The sequence below is a fragment of the Salvelinus fontinalis genome, chromosome 2, assembly GCF_029448725.1.
Source record: "Salvelinus fontinalis isolate EN_2023a chromosome 2, ASM2944872v1, whole genome shotgun sequence".
Classification (NCBI taxonomy): Eukaryota; Metazoa; Chordata; class Actinopteri; order Salmoniformes; family Salmonidae; genus Salvelinus; species Salvelinus fontinalis.
Genome location: NC_074666.1, coordinates 27,335,097 through 27,357,965, shown reverse-complemented (window position 1 = coordinate 27,357,965; position 22,869 = coordinate 27,335,097). Strand labels below are relative to the sequence as shown.

The 22,869-nt window shown below is 41.4% G+C and overlaps 1 protein-coding gene across 2 annotated transcripts in view; it reads right to left on the bottom strand.

Moving 5' to 3' along the window:
• Positions 1-13,243: 13,243 nt before the first annotated feature.
• Positions 13,244-22,869, bottom strand: part of LOC129815395 (neurofibromin) — a 69,016-nt gene continuing 59,390 nt past the window's right edge. For both annotated transcript variants that reach the window (XM_055869193.1, XM_055869202.1), the window contains 7 exons: positions 22,174-22,295; positions 21,990-22,090; positions 21,736-21,878; positions 21,586-21,632; positions 21,280-21,496; positions 19,812-19,865; positions 13,244-19,395 (listed from right to left, as the gene is read on the bottom strand). In XM_055869193.1, the coding sequence (XP_055725168.1) occupies positions 19,253-19,395; positions 19,812-19,865; positions 21,280-21,496; positions 21,586-21,632; positions 21,736-21,878; positions 21,990-22,090; positions 22,174-22,295 (827 nt within the window). In that variant the 3' untranslated portion in view covers positions 13,244-19,252. The remainder of the gene's footprint in view (positions 19,396-19,811; positions 19,866-21,279; positions 21,497-21,585; positions 21,633-21,735; positions 21,879-21,989; positions 22,091-22,173; positions 22,296-22,869) is intronic.

Sequence of the window (22,869 nt, the reverse complement as noted above, 5' to 3'; positions counted from 1 at the left end):
TTGAAAATGCCTTTGATAAAGTACGACTGGAATATATATATAAACGTCTGGATTATTTTAATTTTGTAGAATCTCTTATAAAATGGGTAAAAGTTATGTATAGTGTAAAATAGTAAATAATGGCTACTTCTCAGAAAGTATTAAATTGTTAAGAGGAGTATTTATATATTAGGGCCATCGAATTATTAGCTATTAAAATCCAACAATAATATCAAGGGGCTAGAACTCCAGGGCTTCAGAACAAAGGTGTTATTGTACGCTGACGATTCATGTTTTCTATTAAATCTGCAATTTGGATCCCTGCACAGCCTCATAGAGGATCTAGATAATTTTTCTAACCTCTCTGGATTAAATCCGAATTATGATAAAAGCAATATATTAGGTATCGGACCTTTTACGTTACCGTGCAGTTTACCAATATAATGGGACGACCGTGAAGTGGACATACTCGGTATTCATATCCCAAAATAAATAAAAGATCTCACTACAATACATTTTAATAAAAAGTTTGCTAAATTAGATAACACCTGTCTATTTGTGATAAAATCCTCCTGATTAATTCTAATTCATATCCCAATTTACCTATTTACTTATGGCACTGCTGTCAATGTTGTGTGCTACTGGTAAGAAGTTAGGACTTTTTGGTAGAAGCACAAAAGACAGACGCAACTGCGTCAAAAATCCTCTAGCCAATGGCAAAAGTGAATAAGCGCGAAAACACTCACAATAATGCAAATGTATGACAATAAACATACTACGGGTCAAAACACGATACCCGGGAAAACCAGTCTGGCGCGTAACACTAAACACGTAAAAAAAAAAACAATTCCACACAAAGACATGGGGGGGAACAGAGGAATATATATATGCAGTGTGATTAGGGAATGTAAACCAGGTGTGCGGGGAACAAGACAAAACAAATGGAACAATGATAAATGGAGCGGTGATGGCTAGAAGGCCGGCGATGTCGACCGTCGAACGCCACCCGAACAAGGAGGGGAGCCGACTTTGGTGGAAGTCGTGACACCAGCCTACATCTAACGACTTGTTTTTGTAATTAAATGAGCACAAAATATCCCACTTTATTTGGAAAGGCAAGCCGAACAATAATGAAACGGGCCTAGTTATATAGTGAATATGAATTTGGGGAAAGAAATGATTAAATATTAAAGCATTGGACATCTCACGAAAGGCTTCTGTCATACAAAAATTATACTTAAATCCAAACTGGTTCTCTAGCAGATTAGTAAGAATGTGTTCAAGAATGTCCCTTTTCCCTTAATTCAGATAACAACCTCTCATTTTCGGTTATTTGAAAATTAAATCACCTCCAAAATATTGCTATTTTAAAAACAAGCAATACAAAGCTGGTTGCAATTTCAGTTTAATCCACTAAGAAAAACAGAACAAATATTAGAACAAATGTTATGGTTAAACTCAAATATACTAATTGATAAAAATAAAAAATAAATAAAATTACATTTTATTTGTCTCATGCGCCGAATAAAACAGGAGTAGACCTTACAGTGTAATGCTTACTTACAAGCCCTTAACCAACAATGCAGTTAAGAAAAATAAGTGTTAAGAAAGTATTTACTAAAATAAACAGAAATTTAAAAAAAATGTAATGGAAATTTTTTACAAAAAAATTATAATAATTATAATTAAGGAGCAACAATAAAATAACAGTAGCAAGGCTATATACAGGGGGTACCCGTACATAGTCAATGTGCGGAGCCACAGGTTAGTAGAGGTAATTTAGGTAATATGTACATGTACAGTAGGTAGAGGTAAAGTCTCTATGCATGGATAATAACAGAGAGTAGCAGCTGAGTAGAAATGGAGGGTGAGGATGAAATAGTCTGAGTAGCCATTTGATTAGCTGTTCAGGAGTCTTATGGCTAGGGGGTAGAAGCTGGTAAGAAGCCTTTTGGACCTAGACTTGGCACTCCGGTACTGCTTGCCGTGCGGTAGCAGAGAGAACAGTCTATGACTAGGGTGACTGGAGTATTTGGCAATTTTTAGGCCCGTCCTCTGACACTGCATGGAATAGAGATCCTGGATGGCAGAAAGCTTGGCCCCAGTGATGTACTGGGCCATGCGCACTACCCTCTGTAGTGCCTTGTGGTCGGAGGCCGAGCAGTTGCCATATCAGGCGGTGATGCAACCAGTCAGGATGCTCTCGATGGTGCAGCTGTAGAACTTTTTGAGGATCGGAGGACCCATGTCAAATCTTTTCAGTCTCCTGAGGGGGAATAGGCGTTGTCGTGCCCTCTTCACGACTGTCTTGGTGTGTTTGCTCCATGATAGTTTGTTGGTGATGTAGACACCAAGGAACTTGAAACTCAACCTGCTCCACTGCAGCTCTGTTGATGAGAATGGGGGTATGCTCGGATCTCCTTTTGCTGTAGTCCACAATCAGCTCCTTTGTCTTGATCACGTTGATGGAGAGGTTTTTATCCTGGCACCACACTGCCAGGTCTCTGACCTCCTCCCTATAGGCTGTCTCATCGTTGTCTATGATCAGGCCTACCACTGTTGTGTCGTCGGCAAACTGGATGATGGTGTTGGAGTCGTGCTTGGCAATGCAGTCATGGGTGAACAAGAAGTACAGGAGGGGACTGAGCACTCACCCCTGAGGGGCCCCCATGTTGAGGATAAGCATGGCAGATGTGTTGTTACCCACCCTCACCACCTGGGGACGGCCCGTCAGGAAGTCCAGGATCCAGTTGCAGAGGAAGGTGTTTAGTCCCAGGGTCCTTAGCTTAGTGATGAGCTATGAGGGCACTATGGTGTTGAACGCTGAGCTGTAGTCGATGAATAGCATTCTCACGTCGGTGTTCCTTTTGTCCAGGTGAGAAAGGGTAGTGTGGAGTGCAATAGAGATTGCATCATCTGTTGGGGCGGAATGCTTATTGGAGTGGGTCTAGTAGTTCTGGGATAATGGTGTAGTCATTTAGATTATATAAACGGTATAATCTTTGTAAATTGTATCAAATGGGACTGGTGGAGCTATGTCACACTTGCAGTTAACAAAAATATATGGACATGTATGCTCTATTCAAAATTACCAACTGATTGTGGCATTACCACAAAAGTGGAGGACGCAAGTGGAACTTGTCTGTTGGTCCTGCATTAAAGACTAAAATTGGCTAAAGAAAATTGTGATAAATAAAATAGTATAGCAGTTTCATTTAAGGGCCAAAAACGGCACCATACATGTTGAGAAATAGTTGGGAGGAGATTGTCCATGTACAGATTCCATGGCCCATGAACTGATATACCAAACAACGTCGGATTCAAAACCTAAGAATTTTTATACAATTTTTTTTGCAACCAATAGAATGTTATATATAAACTCAGCAAAAAAAGAAAGATCCCTTTTTCAGGACCCTGTCTTTCAAAGATAATTCGTAAAAGTCCAAATAACTTCACAGATCTTCATTATAAAGGGTTAAAACACTGTTTCCCATGCTTGCTCAATGAACCATAAACAATTAACGAACATGTGGTCAATTAATGAACTGTCACGCCCTGATCTGTTTCACCTGTTCCTGTGATTGTCTCCACCCCCCCAGGTGTCGCTTATTTTCCCCAGTCTCTCTGTGCCAGTTCGTCTTGTAAGTCAAACAGCGTGTTTTTCCCGTACTCCTTTTGCTATTCTCTTTTTGATAGTCCTCCTGGTTTTGACCCCTGCCTGACTCTGGACTACTTTCCCGCATGCCTGATTATCCTGCCTGCCCTGACCTTGATTCTGCTAGCCCTTCGGTACCTTTCAGACTCTGAACTGGTTTTGACCCTTTTGCCTGTTCACAACCATTCTCTTGCCTTCCCCTATTGGATTATAAATATGGTAAGACTCCAACCATCTGCGTCTGCATCTGGGTCTCACCGTGTGTCATAATAGGAACGGTCGTTAAGACACTAACAGCTTACAGATGGTAGGCAATTAAGGTCACAGTTATGAAAACTTAGGACACTAAAGAGGCCTTTCTACTGACTCTGAAAAACACCAAAATAAAGATGCCCAGGGTCCCTGCTCATCTGCGTGAACGTGCCTTAGGCATGCTGCAAGGAGGCATGAGAACTGCAGATGTGGCCAGGGCAATAAATTGCAATGTCCGTACTGTGAGACGCCTAAGACAGCGCTACAGGGAGACAGGACGGACAGCTGATCGCCCTCGCAGTGGCAGACCACGTGTAACAACACCTGCACAGGATCGGTACATCCGAACATCACACCTGCGGGATAGGTACAGAATGGCAACAACAACTGCCCGAGTTACACCAGGAACGCACAATCCCTCCATCAGTGCTCAGACTGTCCGCAATAGGCTGAAATAGGCTGGATTGAGGGCTTGTAGGCCTGTTTTAAGGCAGGTCCTCACCAGACATCCCTGGGCAACAACGTCGCCTATGGGCACAAACTCATAGTCACTGAACCAGACAGGACTGGCAAAAAGTGCTCTTCACTGATGAGTCGCGTGATGGTCGGATTCGCGTTTATCATTGAAGGAATGAGCATTACACCGAGGCCTGTACTCTGGAGCGGGATTGATTCTGAGGTTGAGGGTCTGTCATGTTCTGGGGCGGTGTGTCACAGCATCATCGGACTGAGCTTGTTGTCATTGCAGGCAATCTCAACGCTGTGCGTTACAGGGATGACAATCCTCCTCCCTCATGTGGTACCCTTCCTGCAGGCTCATCCTGACATGACCCTCCAGCATGACAATGCCACCAGCCATACTGCTCGTTCTGTGCGTGATTTCCTGCAAGACAGGAATGCCAGTGTTCTGCCATGGCCAGCGAAGAGCCCGGATCTCAATCCCATTGAGCACGTCTGGGAGCTGTTGGATCAGAGGGTGAGGGCTAGGGCCATTCCCCCCAGAAATGTCTGAGAACTTGCAGGTGCCTTGGTGTAAGAGTGGGGTAACATCTCACAGCAAGAACTGGTAAATCTGGTGCAGTCCATGAGGAGGAGATGCACTGCAGTATCTAATGCAGATGGTGGCCACCCTAGATACTGACTGTTACTTTTGATTTTGACCCCCCTTTGTTCAGGGACACATTATTCAATTTCTGTTCATCACATGTCTGTGGAACTTGTTCAATTTATGTCTCAGTTGTTGAATCTTATGTTCATACAAATATTTACACATGTTAAGTTTGCTGAAAATAAACGCAGTTGACAGTGAGAGGACGTTTATATATGGTGGATACACCCATCCCAACTCGGCAGATTTTGCTGTGAAAATGCAGAATCATTAGATCACTTGTTTTGGTACTGCCCATATGTACAGTAGCTTGTTTTTGGTTGCAGGTTCAGGAATGGCTGAACAAAATATAACATTTACTGGGAGTTAACTCTGCAAATATCACTGCTGGGTGAAGTCCTAGTCAATCAATCAATAATATAGTAATACTCTTAGCAAAATGTGTTTATCTTTAACTTACAATCTGTAGAAACTATGAGAATAGAAAGGTTCAGAACTTTTGTGAAACATCACAGCACAGCGGAAAATTACATGGCAGCTAGAAATCAAAACTGGATGGTGTTCAGAGATAGATTGGAGGGGTTGAGGGTAGCTGAAGGCTGGGATTAAAAACAAACAAAAGATAACTAATGTAAAATATACTGTCCGTTAAATGTATGTATAAGCTGGAAGTGGAAGCATAAGTATTGTTGGCCATTAGTTTACTCTAATTAGGGGAGGTGTGTTAGGGGAAAATACATATTAAAGCTTTAAAAATAATATATATATTTACAACAAAAAATATGGGGGATTGGAAATGATGCAGACAATTACATTGATAGACGGCCCAATCTATCTGCAATATTAAAGCTGAACTACCCCCTAAAGAATGAAAATAATAAAACTACATCATACCTAAAAACACTTGGCATGCTAGCCGGCACATGGTGTCGGCTCCGCCTGCTGTGCACCGGAGTCCTCCTTGGACAGGGGTGTCAAACTCATTCCACGGAGGGCCGAGTGTCTGCAGGTTTTTGGTTTTTCCTTTCAATTATGACCTAGACAACCAGGTGAGGGGAGTTCCTTATTAATTAGTCAACTTAATTAATCTATCAAGTACAAGGGTGGAGAGAAATCCCGCAGACACTTGGCCCTCCGTGGAATGAGTTTGACACGTGTCCTAGGACTAGCTAGCGCAGTGTCCTTCGCTCCCGCCTCCTGAACCAGCCCAGCCTCACATTCAATTCACGCATATATGTACAAAATGCATTTCAGCAGATTTCGTGCGTTTTTGTGCATTTTGGGGGTGTTTCAATTCGTTTGAAAATACACGAATTTCTGTGCTACTTAATTCGTGCGAAAATACACGAATTTCTGTGCTACTTAATTCGTGCGAAAAGACACAAATTTAACCAGTAGGCGACACACAAGCCGTTGCAACAACCATAGACGCGATCGCCTGTATTTATTTATTTTACGTTATGAATATATAGATATTTTGTCTTTTTTTAACCATTTAACCATAAGAGGTTATATATATATATTGTCTTTATTTAATCCCTATTAAAACATTGTGGTTTTATGCCTATATGTACTGTTTTCGATTTTTTCTGAACAGACTTTTCAGGATAGAACGAATGTAAGCAATGCATGATGGTTAATGGTGTTTTATTCGGTTGTAGTTCCATTTATTTCTTAAAAAATAAACGTGTAAACCATTTTTATTGAACAGAATGTAACTGAAAATACAATGGCAGTCTGCCATTGTCCATCAATAACAAAACATTTTTTTTTCGTATAACATTTGGGGAAACGTATGCAGTCATTGTAGTCTTACATTTTGTTGGCCAACCAAAATTACCAAAACGTTAACCCGTAATAAGGCTAGGGTGGCTGAGTGTAAATACATGGCTCTGAGTGTAAGCACCTTTTCACTAGAAACGTTCTTGTGTTCAAATTACCGTCAGTGCAAAATAGCTAGAAAGCTTTCGTATTTCCACTTGGCTGCACCTACGGTTACGATAACGATAAATCAAGTGCAATACCTGTGTCGACCTGTGTCGAGCAGCAAAACACCGGAAAGCTTCTAGCCTACCGGAAAGTTACAAGAAGAACAAGAATAGTTACCTCATCCGGTCATGTGACACTCTGGATTCCCCCTAAAAGCAATTTCAACCGTTTTGAAAAATGACGCCTGGTAACCCCCAAAAAATACCAGGTGCATGAAAAGTTTGGACTTAGAATATTTTTTGAAAACCTCCATAAATCACTCAGGCCATTGTCTCGAGAAGAAAAAACAAAATATTTTCCAGAAGAAAAAACAGAATATTTTTTGAAAACCTCCATAAATCACTCAGGCCAGCACCCATTGATTTGGAGCGGTAGTATAGCGCTCCCAGAGCGGGTATGGAAGTCTGGATCCCCCCTAAAAGCATTTAAGGCTCTGTGTGTCTTTAAGCACCATACTTTTTCACTCCATCCTTGCTGTGTGTGTGTGTGTGTGTGTGTGTGTGTGTGTGTGTGTGTGTGTGTGTGTGTGTGTGTGTGTGTGTGTGTGTGTGTGTGTGTGTGTGTGTGAGAGAGAGCTTTTCTTTGACATCTGTTTAGCGAAATTACTGATTTACAGTTCATGAGGGTTGACCGATTCACACATTTAAAGTTTTGGAAAGATCTGACTTTTTTAAACCTTCGAAACAGCACCTATGACCCCATTTTAAGGCACTTCCGGTCGGCACAGGAAGCTATAAGTAAATACATATCCTGATCGGGGTATGCTTTTACAGAATCCTGAGTTTTAAGTCTATACGTTAAGAACTGACTGATTTACACAGGGTTGAAGGCACTATATATCACAAACTGCTGGTTGGGTATGGCAAAATACTTTTAGGGTGATTTTATCACTTCCGGTTGCTCCAGGAAGCTTAGAATCAACACAGGTAGACCTCATAGTGGCTTGATGGATTGTCGTTGAAGACAGGTTCATAAGACATTCATAACCCACATAGGCTTCAGGTTGAATTTAGGGGTGCAGGCAATGTGTTCCTATGGGCTGAGATGTCATTGTAAACTGTTTGATGTAAACACCTTCTTTTAACTGTTAAGTGTTAATGCCACACGGTCAATGTTAGGCTTGCACAGAGACCTTAGGAACGTTCCTGAGGTCAAATTGTGCTTCTAAACCTTAACAGTTCTCTCTCTGTCTACCAAAAGCAAAATACTTGAAATGTAGGTCAAGGGTCATCTTCTTGTCACTGTCGCTGCGCTCAGACCGAGCAAGCTACGGTCAAGCGGGGCATCTCGTTGAACTCGGCACGGCTATGGTGATGTCATTTTTAGTGGTGATTTCAGAATGCTATTTTGGTGTTTTTTCACTGTTGAAACATATTGCAAATGCACAAAAGTCAACTAGCAAGTCAGTGTCCATCAGCTAATTAGACATTTTCAGACACCAAACTGATACCATCTGACTCCAAACTCACTTTTTCCAACTTGTTTAGAAGCCAACTATCACATATTTCAGAGCAGGCCCAAAATTCACAGCGCCTTCCATTTAAACCATAATAAAACAAATAATACGTAGTTATGTTCTAGCTGCGGGTCCAGTTTTCACACTATGTTTAGCCCTATGTGAGGCGACCTCGAATCCCAAGTTTCGGCTTGATAGGTCATTCGGTGCCCGAGCAAAACCTTAATTGGTGCTGAAATTCCACTTTTTTCCATGCCTTGCTACGGGGTCCTTGAATGAGCTATCGGACAGAAATGTCGGGGTCCGTCTCTATGGGCCGAGCCGGTTTCAATGCACCTAGTCTTGCAACTCTGGGACTTTTCTAAATGTCACCATTTTGTAATGCTCAAAATGAATTGAAGTCAATGCAAATGCACCAAGGCTTTTTATCGGTCCGAGAACCTTCTAGAGCCACATAACTCACCGTGCTTAATCGACCTGAGCTCTAGAACAGGTTTGTACAGTTTCAGAACTCTAGGTCTGACGGTTCTTTAAAAGTTCAAACAAAAGTAACTATTGCAGGCACTGTCTGCCTCTAAGCACCTCAGTGTGTCACTCCATCCTTTCTGTGTGGGTGTGTAAATTTGTCCTTGAAATCTGATGGGATGAATGACTGATTTACAGTTCATGAGTGTTGCCTATTCACATATATTAAGTTTTGGAAAGATTTGACTTTTTTAACCCTTCGAAACAGCCCTTTAGACACCAATTATGGCACTTCCGGTTGGCACAGGAAGCTGAAAGTAAACACATATCCTCATTGGAGTGGGCTTTTACAGAATCCTGAGTTTTAAGTCTATACGTTAAGAACTTACTGATTTACATAGGGTTGAATGCACCATTTCTCTCAAACTGCAGGTTGGGTATGGCAAACACTTTTAGGTTGATTTAACCACTTCCGGTTGCTCCAGGAAGCTTAGAATCGACACAGGTAGACATCATAGTGGCTTGATGGATTGTCATCGAAGACAGGTTCATAAGGCATTATTAACCCACATAGGCTTCAGGTTGAATTTAGGGGAGCAGGCAATGTATTCCTATGGGGAGACATGTCATTGTAAACTGTTTGATGTAAACACCTTCTTTTAACTATTAAGGGTTAATGCCACACGGTCAATGTTAGGCTTGCACAGATCGGGAGGACCTTAGGAACGTTCCTGAGGTCAAATTGTGCTTCTAACCTTAACGGTTCTCTCTCTGTCTCCCAAAAGCAAAAAACTATGAAATTGAGGTCAAAGGGTCATTTGGGTCCTTCTTCTTGTCCCTGCCGCTGCACTCAGACCGAGCTAGCTACGGTCAAGCGGGGCATCTCGTTGAACTCGGCACGGCCATTGCCATTGCAGGCTTTGTGTGTCTTTAAGCACCGTACTTTTTCACTCCATCCTTTTATCCCCTTTTCTTCGTGGTATCCAATCGCTGGTAATTACTATCTTGTCTCATCGCTACAACTCCTGTATGGGCTCAGGAGAGACGAAGGTCGAAAGCCACGCGTCCTCCGAAGCACAACCCAACCAAGCCGCACTGCTTCTTAACACAGTGCGCCTCCAACCCGGAAGCCAGCCGCACCAATGTGTCTGAGGAAACACCGTGCACATGGCCCCCTTGGCTAGCGCGCACTGCCCCCGGCCCGCCACAGGAGTCGCTGGAGCGCGATGAGACAAGGATATCCCTACCGGCCAAACCCTCCCTAACCCGGACGACGCTAGGCCAACGGACCTCCCGGTCGCGGCCGGCTGCGGCAGAGCCTGGGCGCGAACCCAGAGACTCTGGTGGCGCAGCTAGCACTGCGATGCAGTGGCAGAGCTTCGAGACCCACTTAAAAAATGTTTGTCTGAACACACTGCAACTGGATCTGTAACTTTTTTTTTTAACTCCTTTTTGTGAACATGACCAATTTGTCAATGTACGATTTCTCTTAAATTACGATAGATAAAAGGCTGGTTCTTTTTTTCCTGACACCGTATGCTTATGTACTTTGACGTGAAGTGGTCAAATTAGCACCCTACTTTACGTTTTTGACCTTTAATCCCAGAAAAATGGCCATAACTCAAAAAGCGTTGAGGCCTCGACGCCATCTTGTTCGGGGCCAACTGTCCATTACGTCTTCGAAATATTTTCCTTTTAGGAGAAAAGGCCACATGCATTTGCAATGTGCTTGTGCATTTGCAATATTATTTATTTCACTCTGGTTTGAATTTCCTAGACTGCGGAAAAATGACCAAAATGTGTTATTTCTATAAAACGGAAACTGAACGTCCGAGAGATTTAGTTTGATGACTTCCTGAAAGATCTCTCCCCCGCGCACGGCCCGACGCCGTCCGCGAATTTTAGAAACGTTGCAGGACGTCTAGTAAGGGACCTTACATTTGCAATGTGGCGTTTCTCACTAATTTTTTTATTTTTTTATTTATTTAACCTTTATTTAACCAGGTAGGCAAATTGAGAACACGTTCTCATTTACAATTGCGACCTGGCCAAGATAAAGCAAAGCAGTTCGACACATACAACAACACATAGTTACACATGGAGTAAAAACAAACATATAGTCAATAATACAGTGAAAAAAAATAAGTCTATATACAATGTGAGCAAGTGAGGTGAGATAAGGGAGGTGAAGGCAAACAGATATATGTATAAATAAATAAAAATATAAAAAGGCCACGGAGGCGAAGTGAGTACAACACAGCAAGTAAAATAAAAAATAAAAAAAACACTGGAATGGTTGGTTTGCATTGGAAGAAAGTGCAAAGTAGAGACAGAAATAATGGGGTGCAAAGGAGCAAAATAAATTAATAAATAAATACAGTAGGTAAAGAGGTAGTTGTTTGGGCTAAATTGTAGATGGGTTATGTACAGGTGCAGTAATCTATGAGCTGCTCTGACAGCTGGTGCTTAAAGCTAGTGAGGGAGATAGGTGTTTCCAGTTTCAGAGATTTTTGTAGTTCGTTCCAGTCATTGGCAGCAGAGAACTGGAAGGAGAGACGTCCAAAGGAAGAATTGGTTTTGGGGGTGACTAGAGAGATATACCTGCTGGAGCGCGTGCTACAGGTAGGTGCTGCTATGGTGACCAGCGAGCTGAGATAAGGGGGGACTTTACCTAGCAGGGTCTTGTAGATGACCTGGAACCAGTGGGTTTGGCGACGAGTATGAAGCGAGGGCCAGCCAACGAGAGTGTACAGGTCGCAGTGGTGGGTAGTATATGGGGCTTTGGTGACAAAACGGATGGCACTGTGATAGACTGCATCCAATTTATTGAGTAGGGTTTTGGAGGCTATTTTGTAAATGACATCACCGAAGTCGAGGATTGGTAGGATGGTCAGTTTTACAAGGGAATGTTTGGCAGCATGAGTAAAGGATGCTTTGTTGCGGAATAGGAAGCCAATTCTAGATTTGACTTTGGATTGGAGATGTTTGATGTGGGTCTGGAAGGAGAGTTTACAGTCTAACCAGACACCTAGGTATTTGTAGTTGTCCACATATTCTAAGTCAGAGCCGTCCAAAGTAGTGATGTTGGACAGGCGGGCAGGAGCAGGCAGCGATCGGTTGAAGAGCATGCATTTGGTTTTACTTGTATTTAAGAGCAGTTGGAGGCCACGGAAGGAGAGTTGTATGGCATTGAAGCTCGCCTGGAGGGTTGTTAACACAGTGTCAAAAGAAGGGCCAGAAGTATACAGAATAGTGTCGTCTGCGAAGAGGTGGATCAGAGAATCACCAGCAGCAAGAGCGACATCATTGATGTAAACAGAGAAGAGAGTCGGTCCAAGAATTGAACCCTGTGGCACCCCCATAGAGACTGCCAGAGGCCCGGACAACAGACCCTCCGATTTGACACACTGAACTCTATCAGAGAAGTAGTTGGTGAACCAGGCGAGGCAATCATTAGAGAAACCAACCATATGGCGAGTGCTAAAATGTTCCCTTAAGGTATGGAAAGGCCTTGGAAAGGCCATAAGTGTAAGACAACATAATTCATTATCTACATTAACATGTAATACATGCATTATGAAGAAAATGGTGTAATTTAGGCTCCACGAAATATGAAATGGGTTTTGAAGAAAATCGTGTATGGTTGCCTACATGACAAAAAGGCGTTCTGATTACAATTCCACCAGTATCCAAAGTATTAAGCGAAATCAAGCACAGAAAACAGCATTGGCATTAATAAAACAATATTTCCCACGAATTAAGTCGCAGGTAAATGTGCGTCTTTTCTCAAATTCTGTTCAGCAAGTCTAAAACAGTACATATACAACGACACATTTTAAAACATGGTTAAACAAAGACAACATTTATGTATATTCATGACGTTGAATTAGCCATTAAGAAGAAAAAAAAAATGAAATACAAATTATCGCGTCTACATGGTTGTTGCAACGGCTTGTGTGTCACCTACTGGTTCAATTTGTGTAGCACAGAAATTCGTGTATTTTCAAACGAATTGAACCACCCCAAAACACCCCAAAAATGCACAAAAACGCACAAAATCTGCTGAAATACATTTTGTACATATATGCGCGAATTGAATGTGAGACTGTGTTGCCTGAACACCTGCCCTCGTCATCGTTAACAGAACTGATGGAAAACAGTGCCCGACATGTATGGGCGAAGGACGCCTCTTCTGTGGGGTTTATTTTTTCTCTCTTATTTGACTAATTAGGGAGGGGCAGCACCATTTTTTTTATCATCAATAAATTGTACATCAAAAGCACATTCAAAAACACACATACATTCCATTATCTTCAAGTATGACTCCAGCAGCTAGAGGTCAGACAGAAATTATTTATTAGGGCAAAATCTGTAAATGTCAGATGAGGACAGCAACCTATCATACAGTGGAGGTTTAGAGTACACAGTCATCTATATCCTCGATTTGAACCTTTTATTTTCCTCAATATAGTAAATGACAATGCAGTGACATGATGGAGAGAGGTCATCATTACTAACACTAGAATAATTCAATTTGTATGTTTTACATGTACAGCAACTAACTGCTTTACAAAAAGCTAAATAATACAATATATCATCACATGTATTTACAGTGTAGTAAATATACCTTTGTCAATTTTTACACAAAATTATTTACAGAGGTGGAGCTTACTGTGTAAAAAAAATGCAGAAAAGAAACAGTAAAACTGTGGCCAGTGGTTAAAAATATTTTGCATAACCTTGAGATGTGCCAAATTAGGAGATATCACACCGCTTTTAATATACAGGAATAGCCATTTGGACTTCCTTTCAAAATGGTAAAGCATAGAAATTACAGCTGAAAAAGTTTTGGATGCAGAGCAACGTTTGAAGAGAAAATACATTTTAAAATTGTTTTATCCTTTGCATTGAACAAAGTGGTTAGCTGATATCTATATACTGTCTCTCCTATGCTGCTGCAAATACATGTTAGAGCCTTCAAGTACAGACATGTTCAATTCAGGACACGTTGTATGTGAATTCATTCCTTTCAGTTCTTTAAAGTGGCACATTTCCATGAAGTAAAACCAAGGCGAAAACATTCCCTCCGGCCTAACCTTTCAGATGAGACACTGAGAAGAAGGGGTCTATTGACGATAGGGTTATCAAAGTGTTCTGTCTGCCTGGTATACACTGTAAAATAAAGAAATATCAAAGAGAAACAGTTGGTTGGGTTCACTCTTCAAAGCATATGCGCTTGAAACAGAGATCTGTACAGTTCCTAAAAGTCTGATGAGGACAGAGCTAAATAACTAATACTTTCACGATACACACATCATAGTACATGATGACGAAAGCTGCGATTTTGACTAAAAAGCAAAAAGCATTGATTCATAGCTTGGTCCATCTCTCTTTCACTAGTTGTACCATCTCTCATTCCCATAAAAAAAAGCAAACTGTTATTTGTGGGTTAGTATATTGGACTTTATCAACACACAGTTTTAGAGTTTGTTTGTACTATATTGCCGTTCCTTAACTTTGGTTTCCTTCACACTAGATCTTTTGAAATCTTGTTGATTACGTTTGGTAAACTTGCTCCATTTTATCTTTAAATCTTAATTTTCCCCCCTTTCCATGATGTGGAACTGCTTCTTCTGGACATATATCCTCCTGATTCAAGTATAATAAAATATTTGTAAACAAAATCCAGGCATGGAGTTCAACTTCATTACACAAGGTTCATTACCGCTCAACAGCACCAACACACTTTGAATTTGGAAAAAAGAACTAAGTGTGCACATTGTTCATTTTCTTGTGGTCATGTCAAATCTAAACCAGATTAATAGAATAGGAAAACAAATGTATGGTTGAGCATGGTTGTTGATTGTTAAGATGGCTGGATGTATGTGACAAACTAAATGGCCAGTAAAACACTAGTGTTTTTTTAAAACTGTCAAGTCTTCATATCCTCCCTCCTATCTCTATACTCATTTTTATACACCAACTCCTACTCAGTGCACAAAATGCACATGCTCTCCTCAGCAGAGGCAAGTCAAAAACATCTAATGGAATTGTGTTTTACCCCAGGATTATCATTATGATAACAAGTACTTTACAAAAAACATTCTGAAGGAGTTGGCACAAGCATCCAAAACAACCATGACTAAGTCAATGTATGGCACTCGTTGGTAACCTCAAACAGCAGAAATGAGGAACCAGGCTCCACAAGAAATTGAAAGGTGTAACCAGAGGACTCCTGTGCTGCTCAACAAACTGCACCTTGTTGTTACAGAAAGGGAAGTCTCTACAGTTTGAAACACGTTCAGTCTATCTGTGCAATACATATCGGACCAACTGAAAAGGCTCAGAGAAAGTCAAAAATGATAAAACCACAGAACAGGTTAGATTTTCCTTTTGCTACTGCAAGCTAGTCTTTGGTGCAGCATCCCAGGGCCTGCCGCACTGCATCACGGGACCCCTATGCCTATACCTTTACACGTGCCACACTATCGACTAATGAGGGAAGACAATGGCAAGAAGGGCCAGTAAAACCCTGTACAGCTATACTCCCAATACACATAGTTCTCCTATCTGAGAACAGACTGTCTGACTTACAATGCTTTTTTTGGCAGCATTTCAGTAGGCTGATTTTAAACATGGAAAACACTATTCAGTAGGTATGTGTCTTGAGGTGATTACTACCATAGGATATTTTTTTACTATAAACTGGGTGGTTTGAGCCCTGAATGCTGATTGGCTGACAGCCTTGGTATATCAGACAGTATATAACAGTTATGACAAAATATTTATTTTTACTGCTCTAATTACGTTGGTAACCAGTTTATAATAGCAATAAGGCACCTCGGGTTTGTGGTATATGGCCAATATACCACGGCTAGGGGTGTATCCAGGCACTCAGCGTTGCATCGTGTTTAAGAACAGCCCTTAGCCGTGGTATATTGGCAATATACCACACCTTGTGCCTTATTACTTAATTCATATTTCTAATCTTTCAAATTAAATATTTATTTTGCAATTATACAATTAAATTAAATTCTAAAATAATTCATAACTATATCATTGTGTATGCGACCAATACAATTTGATTGTAATTACCTTACATTATTTTACTATTTACATCAAGAACAGGGACAGATTTACTTTAGCTTTTGATCCCGGAACATAATTGGCACCAATTTTCACAAAACAAAGAGCAAACTGAAAACAATACTGTTGTGACTTCAACATTTCATTGTCTTAAATACAAGTGCAACATTTGTAGATGCAAACCCTCAGCAAATCTGGTCCCTAGAGTCATGGACTTTGTTTGAATACTTATTTGACAAGAGGTACCGAATGTTAACAATGTTTTACATGAATATTTAACCATACAGGTTCATTATTGTCAGGCAGCTGATTAGTAATGACTGTATACTTGTATCATAAGGTATTGTGTGTGTGTGTGTTTATATACTGTATCAGTCAAAAGTTTGAACACACCTACAAATTCCAGGGTTTTTCTTTATTTGTACTATTTTCTACATTGTAGAATAATAGTGAAGACATCAAAACTAAGAAATAACACATATCATGTAGTAACCAAAAAAGTGTTAAACAAATCTAAATATATTTAACACTTGAGATCCTACAAAGTAGCCACCCGTTTCCTTGATGACAGCGTTGCACACTCTTGGCATTCTCTCAACCAGTTTCATGAGGTAGTCACTTGGAATGTATTTCAATTAACATGTGTGCCTTGTTAAAAGTTAATTTGTGGAATTTCTTTCCTTCTTAATGCATTTGAGCCAATCAGTTGTGTTGTGACAAGGTAGGGGTAGTATACAGAAGATAGCCCTATTTAGTAAAAGACCAAGTCCAGATTATGGCAAGAACATCTCAAAATAAGCAAAGAGAAATCACAGTCCATCATTACTTTAAGACATGTCAGGGTCAGTCAATCCAGAAAATCTCAAGAACTTTGAAAGTTTCTTCAAGTGCAGTCTCAAAAACCATCAAGCACAATGATGAAACTGGCTCTCATGAGTACCGCCACAGGAAAGGAAGACCCAGAGTTACCTCTGCTACAGAGGATAAGTTCATTAGAGTTAACTGCACCTCAGATTGCAGCCCAAATAAATGCTTCTCAGAGTTCAAGTAACAGACATAACTCAACATCAACTGTTCAGATGAGACAGTGTGAATCAAGCCTTCATGGTCAAACTGCTGCAAAGAAAGCACTACTAACGAATACCGGACATTAGACCGGTGGAAATCTGTCCTTTGGTCTGATGAGTCCAAATTTGAGATTGTTGGTTCCAACCGCCGTGTCTTTGTGAAACGCAGAGTAGGTGAACGTATGATCTCAGCATGTGTGGTTTCCACCGTGATGCATGGAGGTGGTGTGATGGTGTGGGGATGGTTTGCTGGTGACACTGTGATTTATTTAGAATTCAAGGCACACAACCAGCATGGCTACCACAGCATTCTGCAGCGATACACCATCCCATCTGGTTTGCGCTTAATGGGACTAGCCTTTGTTTTTCTACAGGACAATGACCCAACACACCTCCAGGCTGTGTAAGGGCTATTTGACCAAGAAGGAGAGTGATGGAGTGCTGCATCAGATGACCTGGCCTCCACAAATCACCCAACCACAACCCAATTGAGATGGTTTGGGATGAGTTGGAACACAGCGTGAAGTAAAAACAGCCAAAAAGTGCTAAGCATCTCCTTCAAGAGTATTGGAAAAGCATTCCAGGTGAAGAGAGAATACCAAGAGTGTGCAAAGCTGTCATCAGGCAAAGGGTGGCTACTTTGAAGAATCTTAAATATAAAATATATTTAGATTTTTTTAACACGTTTTTGGTTACTACATGATTCCATGTGTAATTTCATAGTGTTAATGTCTTCACTAATATTCTACAATGTAGAAAATTGTAAAAACAAAGAAAAACCCTTGAATGAGTGGGTGAGTTCAAACTTGACTGGTACTGTATATATACGGTACACACACAAAAACCCTAGAAAAGGCACACAATGAACAAAACAACCTCCCAAATGTGTGTTGTGTGTGCATATATATATATATATATATATGTGTTTACAGTAAGTGTGGGCAAGAATGAGACAATTACAACTGAGACTACCACTATAGATATTATACATTTCAAGTCTCAAAGCTAAGGCGGATTTTCAATGTCCATTCCAACATAAGAGGACATGGTCTATTCCTGTTTTTCCTCCAGATTTTCCTTCCCAACTTTCCCTGACATAGTGTTGTGAAACGTGAACAGCGTGCTGATTAAAAGCTTAAGTTCTGAAACCTGCAGGGCTGCTGTCCTCCAACACCAGAGTGGCCTGTCTAGTTGACCCTCTCTGGCACTCCATCATGTGAGAATAAAAATACTGCCTAATCAAGAAGAATCCCCACAGCTTGGACAATCAATAACCAATGAAGACACATGGCTTGGCCATCATTGGATTGTGTCTGACAAAGCTCAAACAGAGCAAATTGATCATCCAGCCCCCACAGCACAGTAAACCACTAATGTCTGTTATTGGCCATGCTTTTCACAGATGTTGCAAATACAGGATGGTTTTAGTGCTTTCAGTGATTTCCTCCAGAACAGTGTGTGTGTGTGTTTCAGGGTAGTGCTCTCCCTCTGCAGTGATGGTGGGTGAGAGGGATCCCTTTCCTCAACACTGGGTCCCAAGGTCCAATCTCTATTGTCATGTCCATGTCTCAATGAGAGACATTTGCAGCTTATACTTTGATCTAGTTCAGCCCAATTGTCAAAGCTCTCTCAGCTTGAAGAAAAATGTCCTTCTAACAACACTTAAAGGCAAAAAACAAACAAATGTACATGCATGTTGAATTACAGAACGTTGTGCAAATCACAGAAATTGTTCTCATAATACTTTGTCATTATGATAGAAAATTCAACCAAGACAACAAAATGGCTTCAGATACTATGATCCCTACTGTTTCTGCTGTGTTGTCAATGTCAGTGCTTTCTTTCAATTAATGCTGTTTTTAAAAAAACGATTCCAATGTAGCTCATTATGTGACACAAAAAGACCAAACGAAACAACGCCAGACTCAGACACTGACTGCTTCACAAACAAAACAACGCATCATATTCAGACAGTCCTTAAATATATGTTGATCGTCAAGCAAATATGGCTGACAGGACAGGTTAGGGTAAAAGAAACACGCAAAAAACAACATAAGGAAACTGAGGAGAATCAAGGCTGAGAGAGAGAGAGAGAGAAAGAGAAAGATCGATAAGACAGGAGAGTTGGAGTAGAAGTGCAGCATGATGACTGGCATGGGCGGCCCTGGTAGGGTGGTCCTAGTGGTGGGCATCTCTCATACGATCTTCTTGATGCTGGGCCGTTTGAAGCTGCCTGCACTGCGCTGTTTCTGCACCTGGCTGGCAGAACCATGGCGTGTACGTCCGCTGTTGCTGTGACCCGTGGTCGGAGAGAGCTCCACGTTCTCCTTGTCGATGCCTGCCGGAGGACGGACGAACACACACGCCATCAGGTATAATATGTCACACTAATAATTGAGAAACTATTCTATTATATAATTCTACAGAAATGCTAACGCTTTTGAGACATCCACCTGAAGAGTGTATATAACTACAGATATTCTCTGTTATATACAAATCCAACGATAGGGGGAGTAGTCAACCCATGGACTGATGTAAGTGCTCCAACTTATCGCAACAGGGTTGCTCTGTGTTTTGAATAAACAGAACATATGGTGTACGGGCATTGAAACATTATGTACAAAGACTTCATCACAAACGCTCCAGTAGTGTTGTTGGGCTTTGTGATGGGCCTCTGCTACCCCACACACCTCTGAGAGGCTGTGTCGTGTGCCTGGGAGTGAGGAGCAGCATGGGGACGAGGGGCTGTAATACCTGGCCGGACGAGGTGTGGGGTGAAAACGGCAGACTTAGAGCAAGGCAGAGAAGCTTCTCAGACACAGAGTGGGAAAGAAACAGGAGGGAGTGACCATGGCAACCCAAAAAGAGGAATGACAGGAAACAAAAGAGCAACATGATTAACAAAAACAAAACATAACAAAGAGTGTCAGAAATCAATCATGACGGGAAAAAAAATGATTCATTCAGCATTCTCAGTTGTATCAGACAATATGGTTTAGATTATAAGGATACATACTCCAGTCTATCTGTATAATCAAGTCTCTTTAGTTCCAAATAAAATGTACAATATACATTCTTTCTTCCAAATAGGGGCATATCATGAATTACTCAAATGTTCTTCAAGACTAAAACAAATGATGAAACATTTCCAAAAGTATATAGACATCCAGTATAATATTACATTTTCAAATAAAATATAGAATAGAATATGTTCTGAACACAAATGTGGATGCTACCATGATTACGGAAAATCAAGAATGAATGGTGAATAATAATGAGGGAGAAAGTTAGAGGCATAGATATCATAACCCCCAAAATGCTAACCTCCCCTGTTACTGGTACGGCATCAATTACTTTCTCACACATCATTATCACCATTCATTCATAATTATCTGTCATTAATTCATGATTATCACGATTCAGTCATGGTAGCGTCCATAAACTATAAGTGAATTTTTCCAAATACTAATGACACCTTCAAATGGGGGACTAGATGCATAAAGTGCTTTCATTTCTAAACAGTAAAACAGATATGTATGAAAATACCCTTACAGAAAAGGTGACATTCTGTACTGTCGCCTCACATCAAACTTTTGATGGAGTATAGAGCCAAATTAAAAGTTTTAGCTTCTGTCCAAATAAATACATTGTGGGGTGTATATAGTTTGTAGTTGTACCCGTCATTTCTAATGAGACAAATTGGAGATTGTTGGAGATGGTCTATAAACTACACCGCATCAAGCATAACAAATGAGGAAGAAAAGGGAACAAAAACATGAAATTAAATGTGTATGAACACTAAATAATACATTTTGAGAATAACATGCATTAATTAGTTAAAGAGAGAATAAGCCTTACACATGGCCCAGGTTGGGGAACCACTATGTAATGCTACATATAGTGGATGGAACTTTTCAGATGATGTTGGATTCAGTTGGAAATGGATGGATTGGTAATTTATATCTCTCTCTAATTATGTGTTTGTTAGCGCAAGTTGATTCTTCTGATTAGTCTTTCCATTTTACCAAACAGGCCAGACTATATTAAGATGAACATAAAATGCAGACAGGTCAATGGATCAAATATTTATTTTGTTTGAGATAAAGGTTACTGTAAAGTATCACAGCTATTCCTTAGAATCAAATCTGCCAAGAGACAGAAGGGCTGGATTTGACTGCATGTGTTCGTGTGTGCGTGTGTACACTGGTATCTGTGATCAGACCTGGGGAGTGCTGGGAGGTGGCCAGTGAGGTCATGGAGTTGGAGAGGTTGAGGTTGGCTGTGATGCTGAGCTGGCTCTGGACCGGCGGGGGGTAGGGCGACGTGGGCGTACGCAGACACTCCTCGCTCGTCTCCTCGTCGATCCCCGGCAGATACGTGTCAATCAAAGCATCCAGGAACTTCACTATTAGCTCAGCGTAGTCTGGGAACTGGGTTTGCTGTTGGCACAAGCAGAATGGAATGTCATTTACTAACACTGACAATAAACCTTCCATACTCTAAAGAGGCAAATGAGTTGTCTGCTCACCTTTGAGAAGGGCCCAGCGAATCTCCATAGACCATTAAACCCAAAGCCTGAGAGAGAAACAGAAGAAACACTGATGAGTATTAAATTGGCATTTTCACTCCAGAACCCATAGTTGTAACTGTATGGAGGGAGGAGTTGGTGGAGTCTCACTCTGCAGGTAGGAGGGCTGGTACAGGGGGGGTGACTCCTCGTGGTATACCATACTCTGCACGATGCCATGGATGGGGTTTAGGAGGTTAGGGTCCTGGCACAGTGATAGGAGGGTGTTGATCTTTGAGTCCAGCAGGTTATGACTGGAGAGAAAACCACAAGATATGAAGGATGAAAGTTATTTACGCATGCGTACACATTAAAAGGGGATTGGAAAAAATACATACTTTATTGGGTTGAAACGAAACACTTACACAACTGGAAAGACTTTAGGGAAGACAACACTAGCTTCAGCTAAAAACTCGTAGAGGATTCTCTGGTCAAACTCATCTGTTGTATTCTTCACCAACGTAGCCTATAGTATAGAGGCAAGCATGTTAGAAATAGGCACAAACTAATACCGAGGAAGTAGGAGAGAAGCGGAGTGAGTGGTCTTACCAGGACAGTGAGCAGCAGAGCCTGGATCTTGGGGTCTGTGAGGACCTCCTCATCCAGCAGCACGTTGGACTCTGACACAGACACCTTCCTCAGGGTATGGTGGGAGATTCTTTGGGTCGATTCTGTGGAATGGACGGGAGGGGAGGAGAGAGCGAGCGAGCGTGTGTGAGAGCGAGCAAGAGAGAGCGAGCGAGCGAGAGAGAGCGAGGGTGTGAGAGAGCGAGGGTGTGAGAGCGTGGGAGAGCGAGGGTGTGAGAGCGTGGGAGAGCGAGGGTGTGAGAGAGAGCGAGGGTGTGAGAGAGAGCGAGGGTGTGAGAGAGAGCGAGGGTGTGAGAGAGAGCGAGGGTGTGAGAGAGAGCGAGGGTGTGAGAGAGAGCGAGGGTGTGAGAGAGAGCGAGGGTGTGAGAGAGAGCGAGGGTGTGAGAGAGAGCGAGCGATAGGGACCTGTGTCAGTTTCAAAGAATCTGCAGTTGCCACAATAATTTTTGGACTTATAAATGAATTATATGTACCCAATGATTCTTGAAGAAAATATATATATATTTTTAACCTTTATTTAACTAGGCAAGTCAGTTAAGAACAAATGACGGCCTACCCCCCCGGCCAAACCCTCCACTAACCCGGACGATGCTGGGCCAACTGTGCGCCGACCTATGGGACTCCCAATGACTGTTGGTTTTGACACAGCCTGGGAAC